This window comes from Oncorhynchus gorbuscha, linkage group LG05 (genome assembly GCF_021184085.1).
Source record: "Oncorhynchus gorbuscha isolate QuinsamMale2020 ecotype Even-year linkage group LG05, OgorEven_v1.0, whole genome shotgun sequence".
NCBI lineage: Eukaryota > Metazoa > Chordata > Actinopteri > Salmoniformes > Salmonidae > Oncorhynchus > Oncorhynchus gorbuscha.
The window spans coordinates 50,229,870-50,256,999 of record NC_060177.1 but is presented as its reverse complement, the minus strand read 5'-3'; the positions used below and the strand labels follow the sequence as shown (position 1 = coordinate 50,256,999).

The 27,130-nt window shown below is 43.4% G+C and overlaps 1 protein-coding gene across 4 annotated transcripts in view; it reads left to right on the top strand.

Annotated features, from left to right (window-relative positions):
- LOC124036007 (EGF-like repeat and discoidin I-like domain-containing protein 3) overlaps positions 1-27,130 on the top strand; it is a 297,585-nt gene that overhangs the window by 193,394 nt on the left and 77,061 nt on the right. For all 4 annotated transcript variants that reach the window (XM_046350036.1, XM_046350037.1, XM_046350035.1 and 1 more), the window contains 2 exons: positions 2,108-2,221; positions 20,935-21,116. In XM_046350036.1, the coding sequence (XP_046205992.1) occupies positions 2,108-2,221; positions 20,935-21,116 (296 nt within the window). The remainder of the gene's footprint in view (positions 1-2,107; positions 2,222-20,934; positions 21,117-27,130) is intronic.

Below are 27,130 nucleotides of genomic sequence, written 5' to 3'. Positions count from 1 at the left end.
AAAACAGAGTCTTTAATCCAGTAAAGTAAATCTACAATCATAAAGCATAATTCCACTCGTAATGACGAGAACCGACTGGAGACTCGATCATAACTGCAGGTTGCCTCGGGAAGGCACTTGAACGTAGCAGACTCAGACACCTGCTCACCATGCAGCATCTGAGGGAAACACGACACGACAGGGCGATACACAGACACAGCACGGTGAACAATAGACAAGGATCCGACAGGGCAGAAATGGAAAACAAGGGGAGAAATAGGGACTCTAATCAGGGGGAAAGATAGGGAACAGGTGTGGGAAGACTAAATGATTGATTAGGAGAATAGGAACAGCTGGGAGCAGGAACGGAGCGATAGAGAGAAGAGAGAGGGAGGAAGAGAGAAAGAGGGGAACGAACCTAAAAAGACCAGCAGGGGGAAAACGAACAGAGGGAAAAGCAAAATGACAAGACAAAATAAGACAAAACATGACATGAGGTGTATCAACCCATACTCTACAGTGTGTCTCAGCTCTGGCAGTTCAGCTCTTAGAAGTCTGATCAGTCAGGTCTGTTTCATGTCTCTCCATCCCATCCTCACTCCCAAAGTTTAAAGAGGGGAGTATGTCACCTCTTAAAATCTTGTTAATCTACCCATCATGACCGATTTCAAAAAGACTTTACAGAGAAAGCATAACATATGATTATGTTAAATCAGAGACTAGTCACACAAACACACATCCGTTTTCCAGCCAAAGAGAGGAGTCACAAAAAGCAGAAATAGTGATAAAATGAATCACTAACCTTTGAGGATCTTCAACAGATGGCAATCATAGGACTTCATGTTATACAATACGTATGTTTTGTTCGATAAAGTTCATATTTATATCCAAAAATCTCAGTTTAGCCACACCAATTTACAGAAATAGTCACCATAAACTTTGTGTTCCTCCATGTGCTCCTTACAAATAACGGTGTATATATGGCAAGTTTGCCAATATGATGTCTGGAACATTGTCAAGGTAGCACATGAAAACATTACATACCACAATGGACACAGGGCTTACCTATGTGGTTGTGAAGTTCCTCAACTTTCAGAACGCAGTATTGCATGCGTCTTTCAACAGTCACGCTGCTAACATTCAGAAATAGACAGAAAATCCTAATTTGGAGTTTTGATTGTATGCTGTGTGATGTGGACTTGGACAAATGCCATCAGCTGATTTGAGGTAATGTGTGTGATTATGGATATCTTAGATCCTGCACTTAAGATGTTGAAGACAACATCTCAGACAGACAAAGCATCCACACAGGCTTACATTTGAATCATATTTGAGTTCTTAAGCTTGCAGTGTATGTTCCATATTCAGGAAGTCCGTGTGTGTATTCTCTGAGGAGTAGGGGCATGCTTTAGAGTGGGATTAAGTGTTTTAGTACTCACTTTACTAGAGGGGGGAATAATGGGTATATTGCCAAATTTCATTCATGCCAAGTTATGGTTATCATATGCAACCTTATACTTGTGTTAATGAGGCTGACATAATGTCATAAAGTAAGTTCCTTTGTGAGATATACTGTATTATCACAGGACACATGTTATTCTTAGCAGGACTTGGCCCCATACACTAAACAACGCCCGTAACAGATTCCAGACATAGAAAACAGAGACTGTGGACCAATGTCGATTTTCGAAAAGAAAACACAGTTTGCTGACTTCGATCTGCCTCAAAAGAACAAGATGACCGACTTTTATCACTGTTGAAGACGCATACATTCCTTAAATTCCTTTAACTTATTGTAACCTACTTTCTTTACATTGCATTGCTAATCTCTACACGAGGATTGGTTTAGCAGCCTGCTATATGTGTTTGTTGAGAGTCCCAAACCTAAAATGGTGTGTAGCATGAATGGTCGATCCCAGGAAACCATTTGATTTATTAGATTCAGGGAACCAGCCCGTCTGTCTCTGTGAAAGCATCTTGTGGGAGGCAGAATCAACTAACAAATGGAGCAAATTCAATGCATACTCCCCACCAATGCATGCTAATGAGAATGATGTCCTGCTAATTGCCAACATGTGTGTTTCAAAGAAGTTAATGTGCCTCTTTTCTGTTTTCTTGGCTCTTGCAGATGTTAACGAATGCGAGAAAGAACCGTGTAAAAATGGGGGCATCTGCACAGATCTGGTTGCCAATTACTCTTGTGAATGCCCTGGGGAGTACATGGGAAGGAACTGCCAATACAGTAAGTGCTGTGTCTTTCATGATCACCCTTGCCTGGCTCTTCTGCGTACAACTGATGACGTTGGTAGCTAGTGCTGGCAAACAGGGAAAGAGCATTATTTCATTTTGTGAGGGCTTTAGGTAATGGGATTGTTCCATCTCCACCTCTTTATCCATCTTTCTGTATCTAAATCCCCAAGCGACTTCGTCTGTGTGCTGTGGAGATTGTTGTCAGTATTCAGTGTTGTTCAAGATGAGACTGACTTTGACAAAAGCTCCTACATGATTGCAGACAGACAATCAATGAGGAAGATGTTGCAAGAGACACACACACAAGCATACATATTCTTAACCTTACCCAGACATCACCAGACATAGTCCCTGTGTAGGGACAGGCACAATCTCTTATAGTTACAGCAATGTGCTAGTTTTGAGCAGTCTGGTGGGAGCTGAACTGAATATTTTATAACTCAGACATTGGAGCAACCTGTGGCACCGTCTAGCAGAGATTTTGTCAAAGAGAAGGAAAATATGTTGCCAGAGAATGTACAATATGCAGTCAAGTACAGCTGCGGTGGTTTAGTATTAAAGTTGTTGTTGAAAACGAGTCCACACACATTTATGTATAATCGGTTCTTGTGCTATAATTTACCTGTAGAGTGCAATCTTCTATTATTGTCTCATATTGGATCCATATCTTACAGTATGATCATATACTATATACTTTCACAATGTGTGGCTATGAGAAATGTTTGGGCTTTAGTTTGAAACATCTTGCCATGACATCACAACCCACACATGGATAAACCACTCACCAAAAACAATGATGACAAAGTTTTTCCCAGAAATGCATACTGAAGCATAGTTCATGCTTTCCTGGAAGAAGACTAGTAATTTCCTTCATTTCCTGTCTCTTATTTTGTGGTGAGTCAAATAAGTGAAGTCACTCATTAACAATTTTCCGGCATATCCCCCTTAGCATTGCTTATTCATAGCAACCCCTTCATATCAGTTATCAGAACACAGTTATGCAACCACAGTTTTGAGTTCAGAGATGATTACCCACTTATTTGATAAGCATCAATATTGGAAATATGGCACCACAGTGGATACCATTTCCACCAGCAATGTTTGGTCTTTTTGACGCATTCAGAGCTCAGTTCTGATTTCCGATCGGTATTTTTTATTTTATTTTTATGATTACGCACTGATTCAGGAGCAGACAAAATTACTTTATTAATCAGGCAAGGGTTAGGAGCCTTGAACTTTTTTTCAAACTGGCTTCTGTGCTTCACCACAGCCATTGCTGTGAAGAAGGTTGTTTGAGGGATTAATTGAAGTCTGCACATGCCAGATAGCAGAGTCCTTTTCCAACAGAGGGAAATATCACTACAAAGTGCCTCCGCATTTACAGTCTGTAAACAATTTAATCTAGATATGCTCCAGAAAATCATCATAATGTCCTTATGTTTGTATTTTGTAAAGGCCTCAAGTGTGAAGGTTGTCTTTTTTACCTTATCGTCATGACATTTTCAATGTCCGAACAATTACCATGGAGCAATAACGTTCGTGTTGTAGAACATTGTTCTTGTCCACAACTAATTGTAATTGTTGCTAAAGATATTTCATCTGAATAATGGTTGGCAGTAGAAAACTCAAACAAACCATGCCTGTGAACTGTTTCATAAAACACATATCATGGAAATCCATGGAAAGTTCGAATTGACCATCTGATACTATGTCAAGTCCTGAACAATTCTGGTATTGTGATACAAAGGAGGCTGCTGAGGGGAGAACGGCTCATAATAATGGCCTGAACGGCGCAAATGGAATAGAATCAAACACATGGAAACATGTTTTTCATCTATTTGATGCCGTCCACTCCAGCCATTGTCACAAGCCAGTTCTCCCCAATTAAGGTGCCACCAACCTCCTGTGATTGTGAAGCATGCTGCAAGGAAATCCACAAACAAACTGTTTGAAATACATATCATGGATGTGAATATACCAATCCATGAATCAGGGGCAAAACTCAAGGGCTTGTTATTCTAAATCTATCAGGCAATCTTCATCTGTTGAAAATGAAAAATAATTATTGGAAATGAACAGTGATACTTGACAGGACACATTTACTCATGCCAATGTCATGGGGCAATGTATCCCTTCAACCCGACCAAGGCAGCTTTCATTGAGTGCAAACCCTGTCTTTGATTCGGATGAAAACGGAAGATCAGACGAAGACTGGAGGTAGACAAAGACCGACTAAATGTTAGTCTGAGAGCTGTATGGAGGAGAGAGAAAGTAGCCTACTCTAGATGGTTATTTGATTATTTCCAAGGCTGCACAGAATGAGAGGACTGTTCACTGCCTCTCTCATCATCTTCAAAAGTGGCTTGTTTTTCCAAACCTTGGAGCTTGTTGGCAAAAAGAAACCTTGTTCATTCGTTAGGCCATTTCTGGATGTTGGGTCCGGTTTCCTCTCACTGTTAGCACCCTACTGTGATTGTCTCTGTGTCGCCTCAGGCTAATAGCTATATCACCAAGCAACTGTTACTGCCTATAAATATCTTGGGGGATGTCTTGAGTGTGTCATTCAATAGGGCCAAGGGTGGTTTATCTCAAGCTAAATGAGTGTAAGTGAGTTAAAGGACTGCCTTGAGGATTGGTGGGAGTTCAGTCGGGACTTAATGACCCTAGTGAATGCCCACTGTTATGGTGTGTGTGTGTGCATGCCTAGGTGTGTGTGTTGCTTAAAACATAATTCTGTTTGTGTGCAATTTTTCTTTTTACGAATCCACATATCAGAATGTGTTTGCTATTCTCTCCCCATTCCTCCAGTCTTTCTTCTCCTGAGTATTGGTGCAGTTACTTTAATTTCAGTGTGGCTCTAATTAGTTGCTGCTGTAGGTTGGCCTTGTGGGAGATGGATTCAGCTGTCACATGATAGCGACGGTGGCATTAGTGATGTGTGCTGTCGGAGGGGCTGATGTATGCACAGGGGGCAGCAGGCCGAGGCCTAGGGCTGGCAACCACAGCTGCTCTGCTCTGACGGATGCACGGCTGACAGACAGCTCATTAAAGATGTGCCTTCATCCCAACAAGGAGATCATTGTCACAGAGTTGCGTTAGCGTTGTTATAGTGTTGCTTCTACAGGATTGATAAAGTGTTAGAGCATTTGCTTGTGTTTTTCAGTGTGAAAGAATGGCTTCCCTGGCAATACAGTTGGGGAGTGGGGTGGGGCGGTAAACGGAACTAGTTTTCTGGACAGGCATTATATGATAAGGACATGGTTCATTGTACATGATGCTGCCAGAGATTCCCTGACAAGCGTGTTTTACATACGTACCCCTTTCAAAAGAAATTGAATGTCCTTGATTGAGTGATCGTGTGTGTGGTAAGAGAGAGCAATAGATAGCTAGTGAGAGAGTTTTTCGAACAGACTGTTTAGCATTTATGTTTACAGCTGTTAACTACGTTTAGTCAGGAAGATACACTGTATGTGGACACCTGCTCGTTGAACATCTCATTCCAAAATCATGGGCATTAATATGGAGTTAATGGGCAATTAGGCCTGGCTCGCAGTCAGCATTCCAATTTATCCCAAAGGAGTTCGAAGGGGTTGAGGTCAGGGTTCTGTTCAGGCCAGTCAAGTTCTTCCACACCGATCTCAACAAACATTTTCTGTATGGACCTCGCTTTGTGCACAGAGGCATTGTAATGCTGAAACAGAAAAGGGCCTGCCAAAACGTTTGAATCACAGAATTGTCTAGATTGTTATTGTATGTTAAGATTTCCATTCACTTGAACTAAGGAGCCTGAACAATGAAAAACAGCCCTAGACCATTATTCCATCAAGCTTTACAGTTGGCACTATGCGTTTGGGCAGGTAGCGTTCTCCTGGCATTGGCCAAACCCAGATTCGTCTGTCGGACTGCAGCTGCTTCAGAGTCCAATGGCGGTGAGCTTCACACCACTCCAGCTGACGATTGGCATTGCACATGGTGGTCTTAGGCTTGTGTGCAGCTGCTCGGCCATGGAAACCCATTTCATGAAGCTCCTGACGAACAGTTATTGTACTGACGTTGCTTCCAGAGGCAGTTTGGAACTTGGTTGCAACACTTGCTACCGAGGACAGACGATTTGTACGCGCTGAGCTTCAGCACTCAGTGGTCCCGTTCTGTGAGCTTTTGTGTCCAACCACTTCGCAGCTCAGCCATTGTTGCTCCTAGACGTTTTGACTTCACAAAAACAGCTCTTATATTTAACCGGGGCAGCTCTAGCATGGTTGAAATATGACAAACTGACTTGTTAGAAAAGTGGCATCCTACGACGGTGCCACATTGACAGTTACTGTAAGGCCATTCTACTTCCAATGTTTCGCTATGAAGATTTCATGGATGCGTGCTCGATATTATACACCTGTAAGCAACAGGTGTGGCTGAAAGAGCTGAATCCACATTCTTGTGTGTATATATAGTCTAGTTTGCATCATGCATCACACCAATTCACCGTTGTACTTTGTAAATATCACACAAATGAACGATATGGTTTTGATAAATGGTTGCACTGATTTTTCTCATGACAAACACACAGTATACCTTACAATATTTAATGTCAGATATGACAAAGTGTCCTATTATAATCAAAACATTAGATAAGTTCGATTGCGCATCTGTGGTCACAAAACTGACTCTGAAATCCGGTTTTGAAATGGCATTTAAATTTGATTTTTGGTGATTACATTGCATGTAAATCATATCAGCTATACATTAGGACTAACAAAAAAAATCCAGGTGCGATATTAAGTCATACAATGAGGGGAAATCACAGTAGGAAAAGTCCGAAATTCAATAATGAAAGAAATAAGCCTCATAAAACAAGTTATGTTGTAGTGAAGATGAAATAACAAAATAAAGAGAGTGACAAGGAAAAAAACAAGGCATATTGTTTTGACATTATTGAACTCTGAGTCAGGAACGCAGCTCCGGAAAAGAATCCTTGTGAAAACTCATCATGAAAATACAGTAGGTGTCATAAATCTATCCTGTGATGTGCTTTCCTTTGATTCCGCCCAAACCGTATTTTGATTGAGGAATGAAAGGATGAAGAAAAATACAAAATTGTATTATATTCTCGGGTCTGGCATAACACGATTTAGATGGTTTCTGCCAAGTACCACGGGAAGGCAGCCTTTGGTAAACATTAGTATTCATTGCCAACCTGCAAATGGAATTGGGATTATATGTCAACACAATGTTACTATGGTAATGCTTAGCCATCACTTTAACACTAATGTTTGATAAGACAGCAAATATATTTCTTCTCCCCAAAGAAATAGAAAAGTTGGGGTTTTTTGAAAGATAAAACCCTTTTTCCATCAATATATTTCTATCAGTAGAAGCAGAGGACCAGGCAAAGCTGACAAGAGCAAAGAAGTAGGTTGAGATTCCAGACTTAAGCAAGCACAAAGGCCTTTTGGGGAGACTTGCCATTATACTCATATCTGCTCTTACAATGAATTGACCTTCTGGCAGGCCAGGTAAAGTTCTTAACAAAGTACAACTAATATACAGCAAGTAGAGAGATATGATCATATTGTACACAATATACTTTCTTCTCAGATGTTTGAGGATGAGTGCAATACAAATTAAATCAAATGTATTTATATATCTCAAAGTGCTGTACAGAAACCCAGCCTAAAACCCCAAACAGCAACCAATGCAGTTGTAGAAGCACGGTGCCTAGGAAAAACTCCCTAGAAAGGCCAAAACCTACGAAGAAACTGAGAGGGGTGGCCAGTCCTCTTCTGGCTGGAGATTATAACAGAACATAGCCAAGATGTTCAAATGTTCATAGATGACCAGCATGGTCAAATAATAATAATCACAGTAGTTGTCGAGGGTACAACAGGTCAGCACCTCAGGAGTAAATGTCAGTTAGCTTTTCATAGCCGATCATTGAGAGTATCTCTACCGCTCCTGCTGCCTCTAGAGAGTAGCAGGAGACAGGTAGCACGTCTGGTGAACAGGTCAGGGTTCCATAGCCGCAGGCTGAACAGTTGAAACTGGAGCAGCAGAATGGTCAGTTGGACTGGGGACAGCAAGGAGTCATTATAGCAGGTAATCATGGGGCCTGGTCCTAGGGCTCAGGTCCTCAAAGAGAGAGAGAAAGAGAGAGCATATTTAAATTCACACATGACACCGGATAAGACAGGAGAAATACTCAAGATATAACAGACTGTCCCTAGCCTCCCGACACATAAACCACTGTAGCATAAATACTGGAGGCTGAGACAGGAGGGGTCAGGAGACACTGTGGCCCCATCCGATGATACCACCGGACAGGGCAAAACAAGCAGGATATAACCCCACCCACTTTTCCAAAGCACAGCCCCCACACCACTAGAGGGATATCTTCAACCACCAACTTACCATCCTGAGAAAAGGCTGAGTATAGCCCACAAAAATTTCCGCCATGGCACAATCCAAGGGGGGGGGGGGGTGCCAACCCAGACAGGAAGATCCACTCAAGTGACGCACCCTCCTAGGGATTACATGGAGGAGCACCAGTAAGCCAGTGACTCAGCCCCTGTAATAGAGTTAGAGGCAGAGAATCCCAGTGGAGAGAGGGGAACCGGCCAGGCAGAGACAGCAAGGGTGGTTCGTTGCTCCAGTGCCATTCCGTTCACCTTCACACTCCTGGGCCAGACTACACTCAATCATAGGACCCACTGAAGAGATGAGTCTTCAGTAAAGACTTAAAGGTTGAGACCTAGTCTGCATCTCTCACATGGGTAGGCAGACCATTCCATAAAAATGGAGCTCTATAGGAGAAAGCCCTGCCTCCAGCTGTTTGCTTAGAAATTCTAGGGACAATTAGGAGGCATGCGTCTTTTGACCGTAGCGTACATGTAGGTATGTACGACAGGACCAAATCGGAAAGATAGGTAGGAGCAAGCCCATGTAATGCTTTGTAGGTTAGCAGTAAAACCTTGAAATCAGCCCTTGCCTTAACAGGACGCAAGTGTAGAGAGGCTAGCACTGGAGTAATATGATCAAATTTTTGGGTTCTAGTCAGGATTCTAGCAACCGTATTTAGCACTAACTGGAGGTTATTTAGTGCTTTATACAGGTAGCTGGAAAGTAGAGGAAAAGCAGTCACAGCACAGACAAAAATTCCAAATAGTTTCCATAATGTCCCCAGAAACATGTCAAACGTTTTTTATAATCAATCCTCAGCTTGTTTTTAAAATATAAAATCGATAATATATCAACCGCAAATGTCTTTCACACTAGGAGAGGGGAAAACAATGGCTGTCCAAATTCTGTTGCGCAAGCAAAACTCATGTGACCACTTGACGCGATGTTATCGTTCTGGCTCATTTTTCAAATTAAAAGCCTGAAACTATGTCTGAAGACTGTTGACACCTTGAGGAAGCGATAGGAAAAGGAATCTGGTTCATATCCCTTTAAATCCAGCAAAGGGAGGCTATGGAACATTGAGTTTTCAAAATAGAAGCCACTTCCTGTTATGATTTTCCTCAGGGTTTCGCCTGCAATATCAGTTCTGTTATACACAGACAATATTTTGACAGTTTGGGAAACTTTAGAGTTTTCTATCCAATACTAATAATAATATGCATATATTAGCAACTGAGACTGAGGAGCTGGCCGTTTACAATGGGCACCTTTTCATCCAAGCTACTCAATACTGCCCCTGCAGCCATATTAAGTTAAACAGGAGAAAAACGTTTTCAATAGAAAGGAAAATAACAAACGGCACGCTCACGGGAGCACGCCCAAATCAGGCCTGCATACTTCCTCTGTCCTCTGACCAAAATGGCTCTCTACTCGTCGTTTTTCAAAATAAAAACCTGAAACCATGTCTACAGACGGTTGACATCTAGTGGAAGCCATAGGAACTGCAATTTGATTCCTAACCCATTGGATTCTGTATAGGCATTGAGTTAAAAAACAGCCACATGAAAATAATTCCACTTCCTGGATGGATTTTTCTCAGGTTTTCACCTGCAATATCAGTTCTGTTATACTCACAGACATTATTTTAACAGTTTTGGAAACGTTAGTGTTTTCTATCCAAATCTACTATCATATGCATATCCTAGCTTCTGGGCCTGAGTAACAAGCAGTTTACTTTGGGCACGCTTTTCATCCACAGGTGAAAATACTGCCCCCTAACCAAGAGAGGTTAAAATGTCATTTACCACCTTCACAAGTGCAGTTTCAGTGCTATTATGGGGTCTAACACCAGACTGAAGCATTTAGAATACATTGTTATCAGGAAGGCAGTGAGTTGCTGCACAACAGCTTTTTCTAACATTTTAGAGAGGAATGGAAGATTCGATATAGGCTGATAGTTTTTTATATTTTCTGGCTCAAGGTTTGGCTTTTTCAAGAGAGGCATTATTACTGGCACTTTTAGTGAGTTTGGTACACATCCGGTGGATAGAGATTATTATGTTCAACATAGGAGGGCCAAGCACAGGAAGCAGCTCTTTCAGTAGTTTAGTTGGAATAGGGTCTAGTATGCAGCTTGAAGGTTTAGAGGCCATGATTATTTTCATCATTGTGTCAAGAGATATAGTACTAAAACACCTGAGTGTCTCCCTTGATCCTATGTCCTGGCAGAGTTGTGCAGACTCAAGACAACTGAGCTTTGGAGGAATACACAGATTTAAAGAAGCGTCCGTAATTTGCTTTCTAATGATCTTTTCCTGAAAGAAGTTCATGAATTTATCACTGCTGAAGTGAAAGCCATCCTCTCTTGGGGAATGTTGCTTTTTAGTTAGCTTTGCGACAGTATCAAAAATACAATTTAGTGTACAATTCTTCAATTAAGTTGGAAAAATAGGATGATCGAGCAGCAGTGAGGACTCTTCGATACTGCACGATACTGTCTTCCCAAGCTAGTCGGAAGACGTCCAGTTTGGTGTGGCGCCATTTCCGTTCCAATTTTCTGGAACCTTGCTTCAGAGCTTGGGTATTTTCTGTATACCAGGGAGCTAGTTTCTTATGACAAATGATTTTAGTTTTTAGGGTGCGACTGCATCTAGGGTATTGCACAAGGTTAAATTGAGTTCCTCGGTTAAGTGGGTAACGGATTTTTGTCTTCTGAGGGAGTCTGGAAGGGCATAAAGTATATCTTTGGTTTTTCTGAGTATTTATAGGACGACTTTTGATGTTCCTTGGTTGGGGTCTGAACAGATTATTTGTTGCGATTGCAAATGTAATAAAATGGTGGTCCGATTAGTCCAGGATTATGAGGAAAAACATTAAGATCCACAACATTTATTCCATGGGATAGTATGACTGTGACAGTGAGTAGGTCCGGAGACATGTTGGACAAAACCCCCTGAGTCGATGATTGCTTCCGAAAGCCTTTTGGAGTGGGTCTGTGCACTTTTCCATGTGAATATTAAAGTCACCAAAAATGTCAATATTATTTGCTATGACTACAAGGTCCGATAGGAATTGAGGGAACTCATTGAGGAACTCTGTATATGGCCCAGAAGGCCTGTAAACAGTAGCTATAAAAAGTGACTGAGTAGGCTACATAGATTTTATGACTAGAAGCTCAAAAGACCAAAACGTAGTTTTTTTTAAAAATTGAAATTTGCAATTATAAATGTTAGCAACACCGCCGCCTTTGCGGGATGTGCGGGGGATATGGTCACTAGTGTAACCAGGAGGTGAGGCCTCATTTAACACAGTAAATTACATTTAAGTCATTTAGCAGACGCTCTTATCCAGAGCGACTTACAAATTGGTGCATTCACCTTATGACATCCAGTGGAACAGTCACTTTACAATAGTCCATCTAAATCTTAAAGGGGGGGGTGAGAGGGAATACTTATCCTATCCTAGGTATTCCTTAAAGAGGTGGGGTTTCAGGTGTCTCCGGAAGGTGGTGATTGACTCCGCTGTCCTGGCGTCGTGAGGGAGTTTGTTCCACCATTGGGGGCCAGAGCAGCGAACAGTTTTGACTGGGCTGAGCGGGAGCTGTACTTCCTCAGTGGTAGGGAGGCGAGCAGGCCAGAGGTGGATGAACGCAGTGCCCTTGTTTGGGTGTAGGGCCTGATCAGAGCCTGGAGGTACTGAGGTGCCGTTCCCCTCACAGCTCCGTAGGCAAGCACCATGGTCTTGTAGCGGATGCGAGCTTCAACTGGAAGCCAGTGGAGAGAACGGAGGAGCGGGGTGACGTGAGAGAACTTGGGAAGGTTGAACACCAGACGGGCTGCGGCGTTCTGGATGAGTTGAAGGGGTTTAATGGCACAGGCAGGGAGCCCAGCCAACAGCGAGTTGCAGTAATCCAGACGGGAGATGACAAGTGCCTGGATTAGGACCTGCGCCGCTTCCTGTGTGAGGCAGGGTCGTACTCTGCGGATGTTGTAGAGCATGAACCTACAGGAACGGGCCACCGCCTTGATGTTGGTTGAGAACGACAGGGTGTTGTCCAGGATCACACCAAGGTTCTTAGCGCTCTGGGAGGAGGACACAATGGAGTTGTCAACCGTGATGGCGAGATCATGGAACGGGCAGTCCTTCCCCGGGAGGAAGAGCAGCTCCGTCTTGCCGAGGTTCATCTTGAGGTGGTGATCCGTCATCCACACTGATATGTCTGCCAGACATGCAGAGATGCGATTCGCCACCTGGTCATCAGAAGGGGGAAAGAAGAAGATTAGTTGTGTGTCGTCTGCATAGCAATGATAGGAGAGACCATGTGAGGTTATGACAGAGCCAAGTGACTTGGTGTATAGCGAGAATAGGAGAGGGCCTAGAACAGAGCCCTGGGGGACACCAGTGGTGAGAGCGCGTGGTGAGGAGACAGATTCTCGCCACGCCACCTGGTAGGAGCGACCTGTCAGGTAGGACGCAATCCAAGCGTGGGCCGCTCCGGAGATGCCCAACTCGGAGAGGGTGGAGAGGAGGATCTGATGGTTCACAGTATCGAAGGCAGCCGATAGAACTAGAAGGATGAGAGCAGAGGAGAGAGAGTTAGCTTTAGCAGTGCGGAGCGCCTCCCTGATACAGAGGAGAGCAGTCTCAGTTGAATGACTAGTCTTGAAACCTGACTGATTTGGATCAAGAAGGTCATTCAGAGAGAGATAGCGGGAGAGCTGGCCAAGGACGGCACGTTCAAGAGTTGGAGAGAAAAGAAAGAAGGGATACTGGTCTGTAATTGTTGACATCGGAGGGATCGAGTGTAGGTTTTTTCAGAAGGGGTGCAACTCTCGCTCTCTTGAAGACGGAAGGGACGTAGCCAGCGGTCAGGGATGAGTTGATGAGCGAGGTGAGGTAAGGGAGAAGGTCTCCGGAAATGGTCTGGAGAAGAGGGGAGGGGATAGGGTCAAGCGGGCAGGTTGTTGGGCGGCCGGCCGTCACAAGACGCGAGATTTCATCTGGAGAGAGAGGGGAGAAAGAGGTCAGAGCACAGGGTAGGGCAGTGTGAGCAGAACCAGCGGTGTCGTTTGACTTAGCAAACGAGGATCGGATGTCGTCGACCTTCTTTTCAAAATGGTTGACGAAGTCGTCTGCAGAGAGAGAGGAGGGGGGGAGGGGGAGGAGGATTCAGGAGGGAGGAGAAGGTGGCAAAGAGCTTCCTAGGGTTAGAGGCAGATGCTTGGAATTTAGCGTGGTAGAAAGTGGCTTTAGCAGCAGAGACAGAGGAGGAAAATGTAGAGAGGAGGGAGTGAAAGGATGCCAGGTCCGCAGGGAGGCGAGTTTTCCTCCATTTCCGCTCAGCTGCCCGGAGCCCTGTTCTGTGAGCTCGCAATGAGTCATCGAGCCACGGAGCGGGGGGGGGGAGGACCGAGCCGACCTGGAGGATAGGGGACATTGAGAGTCAAAGGATGCAGAGAGGGTGGAGAGGAGGGTTGAGGAGGCAGAATCAGGAGATAGGTTGGAGAAGGTTTGAGCGGAGGGAAGAGATGATAGGATGGAAGAGGAGAGAGTAGCGGGGGAGAGAGAGCGAAGGTTGGGACGGCGCGATACCATCCGAGTAGGGGCAGTGTGGGAGGTGTTGGATGAGAGCGAGAGGGAAAAGGATACAAGGTAGTGGTCGGAGACTTGGAGGGGAGTTGCAATGAGGTTAGTGGAAGAACAGCATCTAGTAAAGATGAGGTCGAGCGTATTGCCTGCCTTGTGAGTAGGGGGAAGGTGAGAGGGTGAGGTCAAAAGAGGAGAGGAGTGGAAAGAAGGAGGCAGAGAGAAATGAGTCAAAGGTAGACGTGGGGAGGTTAAAGTCGCCCAGAACTGTGAGAGGTGAGCCGTCCTCAGGAAAGGAGCTTATCAAGGCATCAAGCTCATTGATGAACTCTCCGAGGGAACCTGGAGGGCGATAAATGATAAGGATGTTAAGCTTGAAAGGGCTGGTAACTGTGACAGCATGGAATTCAAAGGAGGCGATAGACAGATGGGTAAGGGGAGAAAGAGAGAATGACCACTTGGGAGAGATGAGGATCCCGGTGCCACCACCCCGCTGACCAGAAGCTCTCGGGGTGTGCGAGAACACGTGGGCGGACGAAGAGAGAACAGTAGGAGTAGCAGTGTTGTCTGTGGTGATCCATGTTTCCGTTAGTGCCAAGAAGTCGAGGGACTGGAGGGAGGCATAGGCTGAGATGAACTCTGCCTTGTTGACCGCAGATCGGCAGTTCCAGAGGCTACCGGAGACCTGGAACTCCACGTGGGTCGTGCGCGCTGGGACCACCAGATTAGGGTGGCCGCGGCCACGCGGTGTGGAGCGTTTGTATGGTCTGTGCAGAGAGGAGAGAACAGGGATAAACAGACACATAGTTGACAGGCTACAGAAGAGGCTACGCTAATGCAAAGGAGATTGGAATGACAAGTGGACTACACGTCTCGAATGTTCAGAAAGTTAAGCTACGTAGCAATAATCTTATTGACTAAAAATGATTAAAATGATACAGTACTGCTGAAGTAGGCTAGCTGGCAGTGGGTGCGTTGTTGACACTACACTAATCAAGTCGTTCCGTTGAGTGTAATAGTTTCTACAGTGCTGCTATTCGGGGGCTAGCTGGCTAGCTAGTAGTGTTGTTTACGTTACGTTGCGTTAAAAGAACGACAATAGCTGGCTAGCTAACCTAGAAAATCGCTCTAGACTACACAATTATCTTTGATACAAAGACGGCTATGTAGCTAGCTAACAAATCAAACCGTTGTACTGTAATGAAATGAAATGAAAATGTGATACTACCTGTGAATGCGACCGGGTTGTTGAATTCTATTCAGAAGACGTTGGCTAGCGTTGGCTAGCTGTTGGCTAGCTAGCAGAGTCTCCTACGTTAAGGACGACAAATAGCTGGCTAGCTAACCTCGGTAAATTAAGATAATCACTCTAAGACTACACACTCTAAACCTAAACAACACAATTATCTTGGAACGAAGATACGAAGACAGCAAAGACAGCTATGTAGCTAGCTAACACTACACTAATCAAGTCGTTCAGTTGAGTGCAATAGTTTCTCCAGTGCAGCTAATCAGTGGACGTTAGCTAGCTGGCTAGCTGGCTAGTGAAGACTACGTTAGGACGGCGAAATACAATAATTACGCAATTATCTTTGATACAAAGACGGCTATGTAGCTAGCTGAGAAGAAATTGCTAAGATTAGACAAATCAAACCGTTGTGCTATAATGAAATATCATGAAATGTAATGAAAAAGTTATACTACCTGCGGGAGTGCGATGCGACCACTCGCTCCAAACCGGAAGCTTTAGTAAATGTGTCAGGACAATCACTTTAAGATTATGAACAGTGATTAGTTAATTGACTATAACTGCATTGGAAGTGAGGGATCTAACATTAAGTGGCCCTATTTTGAGATGTGAGGTATCACAATATCTTTCAATAATGTCAGGAATGGAGGAGGTCTTTATTCCAGTGAGATTGCTAAGGCGAACACCGCCATGTTTAGTTTTGCCCAACCTAGGTCGAGGCACAGACACGGTCTCAATGGGTATAGCTGAACTGACTACACAGACTGTGCTAGTGGCAGACTCCACTAAACTGGCAGGCTGGCTAACAGCCTGCTGCCTGGCCTGCACCCTATTTCATTGTGGAGCTAGGGGAGTTAGAGCCCCGTCTATGTTCGTAGATAAGATCAGTGTACTCCTCCAGCTAGGATGGAGTCCGTCACACCTCATCAGGCTTGGTCCTGTTTGTGGGTGAGTCCCAGAAAAAGGGCCAATTATCTACAAATTCTATATTTTCTGATCTGCAAAAAAATTTGTCAACCAGCGTTTGAGTTGTGAGACTCTGCTGTAGAGCTCATCACTCCCCCTAACTGGGAGTGGGCCAGAGACAATTACTCGATGCCGACACATCTTTCTAGCGGATTTACACACTGAAGCTATGTTACGTTTGGTGACCTCTAACCGTTTCATCCTAACATCGGTGGTGACGACCTGGATAACAATATCCCTATACTCTCTACACTCGCCAGTTCTAGCTTTAGCCAGCACCATCTTCAGATTAGCCTTAACGTCGGTAGCCCTGCCCCCTGGTAAACAATGTATGATCGCTGGATGATTCGTTTTAAGTCTAATACTTCTGGTAATGGAGTCGCCAATGACTAGGGTTTTCAATTTGTCAGAGGTAATGGTGGGAGGCTTCGGCATCTCAGACCCCATATTGGGAGGTGTAGAGACCAGAGAAGGCTTGGATACAGACAAAGATACAGACATGGATGCTGTCCTCAAGGCTGCAGCACACGCGGACACACACACTCCCTCATGACAATCCTCGGACATCACCGGCTCCCTGCTCGCCCAGCTACGTTGTTACAGCAGCTGGATCTGCTCTTGGTGTTGTTTTAAATGTTGCCATTGTGTTTCCCACTGTGTTGTCACGTGGTGAGAATGGTCTCCTTGCTTTCCAGGCTATACAGGTTCACAGGTTCACAGTGTTTGCCCAAAAGGTGAAGGTCACATCACAGACTTTGATGACTGGTGCTGCAGGCTAACCCTGTGGGGTAGTGTTTCGTGCCAGATCCTATTGGCTAGGGGAAGCACTGCATCAGTTAGGCATATATACTGTGACCAATTTAGGATATACCCATCTTCTCACGTAAGTGTTAAACTAGGATATATTGATACGTGTCATAAACTGTCTGCATGCTATGACAGAAGCGGGGGGTTGGATGGTTTGGGTCCGTGGTTGACCTGGCGGTTGGGAACGTTGGACCGGTGGCAGAGAGGTCGCTGATTCGGGTCCCCAAGTTGGTTGGGTGGGGGATCTGTCGATGTGCCTTTGAGCGGGGCGCTTGACCCTGATTGCTCATGTGGGTCGCTCAAGATAGGAGTATCTGTTAAATGACTGGAAGTAAATGTTGAGGGGCTTAACTGCAGGTGCAATGTGGTTTTGAAATTCAATAAAAATAAATCAATAAATTAAACATTTGATGATGAGTCGGGCAGTATTTGCTGTTGATGTGCATGGTCCTTTTTAAACATCAGAGACTCACATTGCTCTGATATAAGATCCAGCTCAGTCATAAATGATCTCCTAACTGCAATAGAAGTTCTGAGAATACTAGCTACTGTGGCCAACTATTGGAAGCAGAACATCTGAAGAGAGAAGATCGCTTTGGAATAAGTAACCACAGCAAGCTTTTCTAGGGTGGATAGAACAACTAAATCAGTCAACTGGGGCTTCACCATGTTTCATTGAAATGTACAGCTGTGTGTCATCCGCATGGCAGTGAAAGTAAACATTATGTTTTCGAATGACATCCCCAAGAGTTAAAATATATAGTGAAAACAAAAATGGTCCTAAAACGGAACCTTGAGGAACACCGAAATGTACAGTTGATTTGTCAGAGGACAAACCATTCACAGAGACAAACTGATATCTTTCCGACAAAACTTGTCCGTGTAGACCAATTTGGGTTTCCAATCTATCCAAAAGAATGTGGTGGTCGATGTTATCAATACATTTTACATTACATTTAAGTCATTTAGCAGACACTCTTATCCAGAGCGACTTACAATAGCAGCACTAAGGTCTAGGAGCATGAGGACAGATGCAGAGCCTTGGTCTTATGCCACTAAAACCTGCCACTTCACATAATTGCATAGCCAACGATTGATAAGAAGGAGAAAAAAAGCTGGAATACTTTCTAATTAGTACAAATTAAAACAATATTATAACAATGGACTGTAAATGAAATCACTCTCAATGTTTCTTTGTTATTAGCCACCCAGGCAACAATAGTTTTAACCCTGTGACTTCCAAACGTTTAAGTGTGGTTTCTCCCAAGTCCTTGTCATGTTCATGTTGGTCATGCCTGCATGAAAACATATGTGTTAGCCAGAGAGGGGTGGGTGTTTAGGGGATGTTTAGTCGTTGCTAGCTTTTAACTTACCCAGGTTTACAAATTCATCCTCAATCAGAAGTGTTATGTCAGTTAAAGACATACTTGTCTGTAATTATGTGAAGTGGGTGCCTGATGGAAAGTACTCATTACAAACTAAGCATACGAAGCAGGTCTGAAAGCACAAGACACCTTTATGCTTGAGCCTAGCTCAACAACATGCTGGTTTGTTCACCTAAGGAGAGTGCCATAGTTAGCTACTCAGCAGTGTTTTTGCCCAACCAGGGTGTTAGTTGGGAACGCTCAAGGATATTGTTTACAGAGGCCTAAAATATGCTTTGCAAAGCAGTGTCATAACAGCCTTGTTAATGCCCCACTGAGCAAAACACTCTAATGGCATTAAAATGTAATTTTATTTGTCACATGCTTCGTAACCAATAGGTGAAAACTAACAGAGAAATTCTTACTTACAGGCCCTTTCCAACATTGCAGAGAGAAAAAGGGAAAAATAATAGATAGATATATCACGAGGAATACATACACAACGAGTAACAATAACACGGGGTACCCATACACAGTTGATGTGCAGGGGTATTGCAGAGGTGCAGAGGTAATTGAGGTAGATATGTACAGGTGGGTAGGGGTAAATTGACTAGGCAACGGGATAGATAAGTGGTAGCAGCAGCGTATGTGATGAGTCAAAAGAGTTAGTGCAAAGGTGGATACAGAGGAGGCTGTGGAAGAGGAAGCTGCCCCATTTTACCTCTTCAAGTCCTCAGTGGTCCTCTTAACCTGAAACACAGGGACAGATTGGTTGAGATGCAGCACATTTAATTGGTCTATTTTGAAAAGAGTGACATTTTGGTTTTTATTCATTATGATAAGTCAGAAGATTGTCCATCTCCTATTATCTACTGGCATTGACTTTATATAAAGTGTCCATAATTTGTTGTAGAGCTGAAGTTAAAGAAGACTCATGTCTATAGCACAACTTTTTTCTCCAGATAGCACCAACGTATCCAAAAACGGACAGTTATTATTGCTACATGGTCATTCCAAATCATTCCATTCCCATGGATATCAGATATCACTCTAATTGACTACAGCATGAGGTAGGTGAAATCTAATAAACTGTTGTGTGATTTGAGAGCAAACCAGATGTGTTTGCACACAGACTAGCTATTATTCAAAGTCTTATCTAGGATAGTAGGTGCTAAACACCTGCCATTTGAGGGCTGTTGTGCAGCTATCGAAACGATTGCTGTTAATGCATCCACTTAAAAGTACTGATGGAAGAGCAGCCAGAATTTGGCATATCTTGGCACACAGTTACTCACTGGAATGGGCATGTGACATATCTACCTCTCTTTATAATGAGACTTTCTAGAAATGGTTTGATTATGGTAAATTGCACCATTGACAAGGTGCACATTATAGCGGAGGCACAACAAAAATAAGCACTCCAAGTTCAGCACAAGAAGCCATTTATCTTTGAAGGCATTGGCAGAGTTTCAAATCCACACATGTGGCTGTTAAAAGGCTGCTATTGTAACTGAAGATGCTGCTTAGCAGTTCCTAAGTAGGAAGAAATAAGGCCTGGAAAAAAGCTGAGTGCTCTGAAAAGGATTTTAACACTTTGGATGATTTCATTAGAGCTGCATTTGTGTCATGCCTCTCCACTTTAGCTCTGCAGCCTTGAAGGTAAAAACTATGTTGCAGTCTGTTGACTGTGTTGATTATGTTGTCCAGACAGAATAGTCGGAGCTCCTTTGGAGCCAGTTTGAGGGCCCTCTTTTTGGTGGAGGACTTGGAGAAAAGACCCATGGCTCCTGTGCATGTGGATGGCCCTGTAATGAAGGGCTACGATGAGAGAGGGCTGTGGCATAGTGGAAACTTTGAGGATGTCTTGGCTATGAACCGGAGCAGCGAGAAAAGTTTGACGAACACGAGTCAAAGTGACCTGTCTCTTAACGACATCAAGGACAGGATTTCTGTGAGAGAGAGCAGCAATAAAGATACAATTTCAGTTAGCGGAGGGAAAGACACAGTGTCAATGACTGAGACTCTGCCTGATGTAACGGAGGGGAGCCCAACCAAGGAATACATCTTGTTCATCTCTGAGACAGAGATGGACTACAACAGAAAATCATGGACAGAGGGAGGAACAATGAAAAGCAGCAGTGTTGTAGAGAACGGGACTGTGGATGATGAGATTAGTCTGATGAAGAAAGAATGCTGCCCCTTTGGTACACAGCTATACATATCTGTCTTATTACTATATGCAACCTGTATGTCTGTAACTCACTGGGCAGATATGTTTGTAAAGTATGGTGGCATTCATATTTCATCCCTCATCTAACCTCATACATATGTCTGTCCTCTCAGAATGCTCTGGATCACTGGGCATGGAGGGGGGTATCATCTCCAACCAGCAGATAACAGCCTCGTCCACCCACCGTGCTCTGTTCGGCCTGCAGAAATGGTACCCCTACTTTGCCCGGCTCAACAAGAAGGGCCTGGTCAACGCCTGGACAGCTGCCGAGAACGACAGATGGCCCTGGATCCAGGTAAGACACAGACACTGGCCGGGAGACACGAGTCACTCAGGTTACTAGACAGAGATGAATGTGTCCACAAAAACCGTCGCACCAGAGAGAATGTTGATCTGATCAGTGTGTGTGTACATCTGAATATTGGTGTCAGTGCAGTATTACCTGGAGTTTAAGAAGTTGTGAATTATCCCTCACTGTATTAAATGTATCTGTTTGGAGAGTTGAAGGGACTTAGGTCCTTTACAGTTAATTAGTGTTTCAGTTGACTGATTGGGTTAACTGGCTAATTAAACTGTGAGCACTGGACAAAAAAAGCTGTTGGTTCTGCTCCTGTGTATTACTAGTGATGTTACGTTTGATACCAGAGCTCCGAGATATGCGTCGAAATCGCTACGCAGCTAACTTCAAAGCAGTGTGCAGATGTGTGTATCGCTTTTCAGAAGTATGTCATCAATGACGTCCGAAGCTTCGTTTGATCACGTTTCTTCAAACCGTGTGTTACAAAATGCAAGATCCCACAGATTTTGCTGTGGTGCTGGTGCTTTCTTCAATTCCAAGCTGCTTTCAAACACTGACCTCTACTGCACACCGTACATTACAAATATAGTTAGGATGTTGTTCAAAACGTTTCACCTGACAGGTAGCTTAGCAGGTAGAGTAGGGAACTATGGAACATTCAGGGAAATGATGGTATGTGGTCGATTCGCTATGAAAGCACAACATTTAGATTTTTTTTGATGTGACATGACACTTTCTGCACTGTTGTTCAAATATTTTGTTTTATTTAGTATAGTATAATAAGCTTCTGTCTTAAGCATCATATATAATGCCATAGCTTCAGTTTTTGATAAACATTCAACCTGAATGCAAAATAAGGTTACATGATGTAAGCTGCGAACCTGGTATTCCAACTGATTTTAGGCTATTAAAGCCAACAACAGTTTTGCTTAAAACAGTGGAGAAAACGTCTCTGATAATCAAACGCTGCTATTTATGGCTGACCAGCAGATGCGCCTAATGTGCATTGTGAACAAATCATTATGCTCTGAGTAATGAAACGTTTTTCAGTACAATTAAGTGAGCACATTGTCTTCAGAAAGCCTCAGTTTCCCATCACCATGTATTTCCAGTGGGGTTGCTAGAGCGAATCACAGCATGTATGTGATACACCTCAGAAGTTTAGTAAATAAAAAAATACACACCCTTCACTCAGACATAAACACTTCTCCAACGTTTGTCTCAGAGGGGCCAGTTCAGAAATCTCCACTTTTCAAAAAAAAAAGCTGCTAGAACCTAAAAGGGTTATTCAGCTGTCCCCATAGGAGAACACTTTTTGGTTCCGAACCTGGTATTCCAACTGATTGTAGGCTACTAAAGCCAACGACTTACTGCTGCACCACAGAGTTTTACTTAGTTTAGCTTTTTTCTAACAGTGTAAGGGTTTAATTGGAATTGTATTAGCAACCATGGGTTCATTACAATGTGGGGATATTGAAAGCAGTTAGTGATAGTATATAAATGGCATATATATTTATTATATTATTATTATTATTATTATAGGAACTGTCTCTTATACAATAGAACTGTATTATATATATTTTTATATTTTATCACCTGTTATTTAGTAATGTTTCCAACAAATCAAATCAGTTTGTGATACCATGTGCATTGGCTCTGGAACCCAGTGTAAATCTTTCTGGGTATCTCTGACAACGAGCACATAAATGAGGACCCGAAGATGTGTGATGAAATTTAATTAGGCCCGCAGTACAGTGAGAGGCTGTAACTGGCAACACTGTGTTCATTCCTAACAGGTTAAAAACAAACACTATCAGGGGTTGCTCACAGCAACAGAGCCAGGTGGAAGAGAGAGGCAGAAGAGGGGGCGAGAGAACGTGTTAAAGAGCACAAGGAGGGGAGGGTGTAGAGAAAGAATGATCCAACTACATCATCTGAGGAGAGAGGTAGAGTGAGAGAAGACAGAGACATGTGGACGGGAAAGGTGAGAGAAACAGAGAGAGCAAGAGAAAAGCAACCAAGCGCAAATAGTGTATAAGGAAAATCAGATATGAATCACTGAGGCGGTTTGGTTGGCTTTAATGATGCCACGTGGGATGATGATGTGGATTCTGGGAGCGCTCTGGGTTTCAGGAGAGGGACTTCTTGGTAATTGGGACGTGAGTAGAGAGGTGTAGACTTCTCTCAGCGCTGTGGAGTTTTAGGCTTGGGAGCTGTGTGTTCTGAAAGTGTGTGTGTGAGTGTGTGTGTATGTGGTTGTAATACTGAAGACCAAATCAATCATTCAGACAGTCATACTTTTAATAATACTGAAATAGTGTATATATACCCTACAGTATGTGTGGCTATACACTTCCATGACATAGACTGACTAGGTGAATCCAGGTGAAAGCTATGATCCCTGACGTCACTTACTAAATCTACTTCATCAGTGTAGATGAAGGGGAGGAAAAAGGTTAAATTATTTTTAAGCCTTGAGACAATTGAGAAATGGGTTGTGTATGTGTACCATTCAGAGGGTGAATGGGCCAGACAAAAAATATAAGTGCCATTGAACGGGTATGGTAGTCCGTGCCAGGCGCACCAGTTTGAGTGTGTCAAGAACTGCAACGCTGCCGGGTTTTTCTGGCTCAACAGTTTCCCGTGTGTATCAAGAATGGTCCACCACCCAAAGGACTTCCAGCCAATTTGACAACTGTGGGAGGCATTGGAGTCAACATGGGCATGCATCCCTGTGGAACGCTCCACACCTTGTAGTCAATGCCCCGACGAATGAGGCTGTTCTGAGGGCAAAAGGGTGTGCAAATCAACATTAGGAAGGTGTTCCGAATGTTTTGTGCTCTCAGTGTATCTTGAAGTACAATAGGTAATGTAGGTGCAGCAGAAACCCTCACTGGGATAATCATATCTCAGTATATCATGAACAAATGTGAACAACAACAATTAAATTAAGTAATAATATGATCAGTCATGTTTACAATTCAGTGCTGACTTCCTCCACACACTAAGAGTTAAACTACTGCCTAGAAACAGCGTTCACATTCTCAACATGAGGTGTCTCCTAAATCAGCTGGACTAATCCAGCCTGGCATGAAAGCGTGTTCTTAAATCTGACAGGAACACAGTTTGCAACCGGTACTTTCTGACTCTAAAGAGTTTGTGCCAGCATTACTACAGCCTGTGTGAATGACGCAGTGTTAGCGCTAAGGGTTAATTAATCAAATTATACAATTGTACATGTAGGACCTAATATAGAACCCTCCCCCCCACACACACAAAAAAGATTTCAATTAGCTTTTTCTTTTTTAAAGTAGGCCATTACCACTTTAAGAATAATTGAAAAAAATGTAGACCTTGCCATTATATTGGTATTGAATTATTATTACATTCTAAAATATGTGAGAATAATTTGGACATTGCCAGACTTAGATTGGATGCATGAATGCCGATTTTTCTGTAGCCTATATTGCCGACGTAGGAACACAAGGATAGCGGTAGCCTTGATGTCACCTTTTGAATCACAGCATCGTTCTCTCACAAAAACTGAAAAAAAGTAATCTCATACTATTATAAGGTGGCGGGAATTGGCTACAATAATTATAAAAACTTTTCAAGCACCAAATTGAGGAAATGTTCTGAGTTTCAAGGCAGACCTATTCCAGTACTTGAATTTCTGAGCTCCAAATTGTAGTTCGAGTAGACTACTTCAAACCTCTTGCATTGTTACAAATTGCAGGTGTCATATAGAAGACAAATTATTTGTCATGTCAAATGAGATCGTATTGTAAATGAGTCTCGTAGGCTTAGATTTGTGGGGGGACATTATATCCAAAATAATTAATAGGAATAGTTTTGTGCAATAGTCTATCTTACACAATTGCACACACTATACATGGTGTCCGATCCGAGGCGCACACACATCTGAACACATTACATTGATGCTTTCTCTGTTAAATCTAGTGAGACCCTGCTGTAAAGCAAGCAGACAACAACAGGTGATCAACCTCAATTCTCTAGGGACATTAGATTCAACGTGGATCCAGGTACAATTGTCTTCACGAATGGACATTTCTCAGGAATCCCTTTTTTTCCAGCACTTGGGCTGTTGTTGCATTGCATTTGCTATCAAAACATCTGTTCATCACTTGACTGTCATTCAGAAAATTCCTTTGTGGATCAGATGATAATGTGTGAAAATATACACTCTGCAAAAAAAGAAACAACCTTGTCTTTCAAAGATAATTCTTAAAAATCCAGATTTTCATTGTAAAGTGTTTAAACACTGTTTCCCATGCTTGTTCAATGAACCATAAACAATTAATGAACAAGCACCTGTAGAACGGTCGTTAAGACTAACAGCTTTCAGACGGTAGGCAATTGAAGTCACAGTTATGAAAACTAAGGACATTCAAGAGGCCTTTCTACTGACTCTGAAAAACATCAAAAGAAAGATGCCCAGGGTCCCTGCTCATCTGCATGAACGTGCCTTAGACATGCTGCTAGGAGGCATGAGGACTACAGATGTGGCCAGGGCAATGAATTGCAATGTCCATACTGTGAGACGCCTAAGACAGGGCTACAGGATGAACAGCTGATCATCAGTGCCAGACCACGTGTAACAACACCTGCACAGGATCGGTACATCCGAACATCACACCTGCGGGACAGGTACAGGATGGCATCCATAACTGCCCGAGTTACACCTCCATCAGTGGTCAGACTGTCCCCAATAGGCTGGACTGAGGGCTTGTAGGCCTGTTGTAAGACAGGTACTCACCAGACATCACCGGCAACAACGTCGCTTATGGGCACAAACCCACCGTTGCTGGACCAGACAGGACTGGTAAAAAGTGCTCTTCACTGACGAGTCACGGTTTTGTTTCACCAGGGGTGATGGTCAGATTTGTGTTTGTCGTTGATGGAATGAGCATTACACCGAGGCTTGTACTCTGGAGTCGGATCGATTTGGAGGTAGAGGGTCTGTCATAGCATCATCGGACTGAGCTTGTTGTCATTGCAGGCAATCTCAACACTGTACGTTACAGGAAAGAAATCCTCCTCCCTCATGTGGTACCCTTCCTGCAGACTCATCCTGACATGACCCTCCAGCATGACAAGGCCTCCAGCACGTCTGGGACCTGTTGGATCGGAGAGTGAGAGCTAGGGCCATTCCCCCCAGGAACTTGCAGGTGCATTGGTGGAAGAGTGGGGTAACATAACACATCATGAACTGGCAAATCTGGTGCTGTCCATGAGGAGGAGATGCAGTGCAGTACTTATTGCAGCTGGTGGCCACACCAGATACTGACTGTTACTTTTGATTTTGATCCCCCCTTTGTTCAGTGACACATAATTTAATTTATGTTAGTCACATGTCTGTCTGTGGAACTTGTTCAGTTTGTGTCTTAGTTGTTGAATCTTGTATGCTCATAGAAATATTTACACATGTTAAATTTGCTGAAAATAAGCACAGTTGACAGTGAGGACGTTTCATTTTTTTGCTGAGTTTATAAGGCCCAGCCCTTCTCCCTACTGATCACCTTGTTTTTGGCATCTGGAGCCTTCCGTCATGAACCAACTCTATGTAGAATAGTCCACGAAGTCTGCAACTGTATATATGAACTGAAAGACAATTACAGCAAGTTCCCTGATGCTACTGGCCAAGCCAACTACAAGATAGAGTTCTATGAATATGGGAACTACCCTGGAGTCATTGGTTGTATAGATGTATGTCATATTCCCATCAAGTGTCCCTCTGCAGCAGATGCTGAGGAGTACAGGGATTGTAAAAACTGGTTCTCAATAAATGTACAACATTGTTGCAGGTTGGAAATGTGCAACTCATGAGTCATGCACAGACAAACTTGTTGTTCACCCCCTATCTTCATGCAATAGGACCTGAGCAGTGATGGTACAACCAAGCTCATATCCACACCAGATGTGTAGTGGAGCACATGTTTGGTGTATGGAAGAGTCGATTCCAGTGTTCTCAGAAAAACATTGCGCTTTCA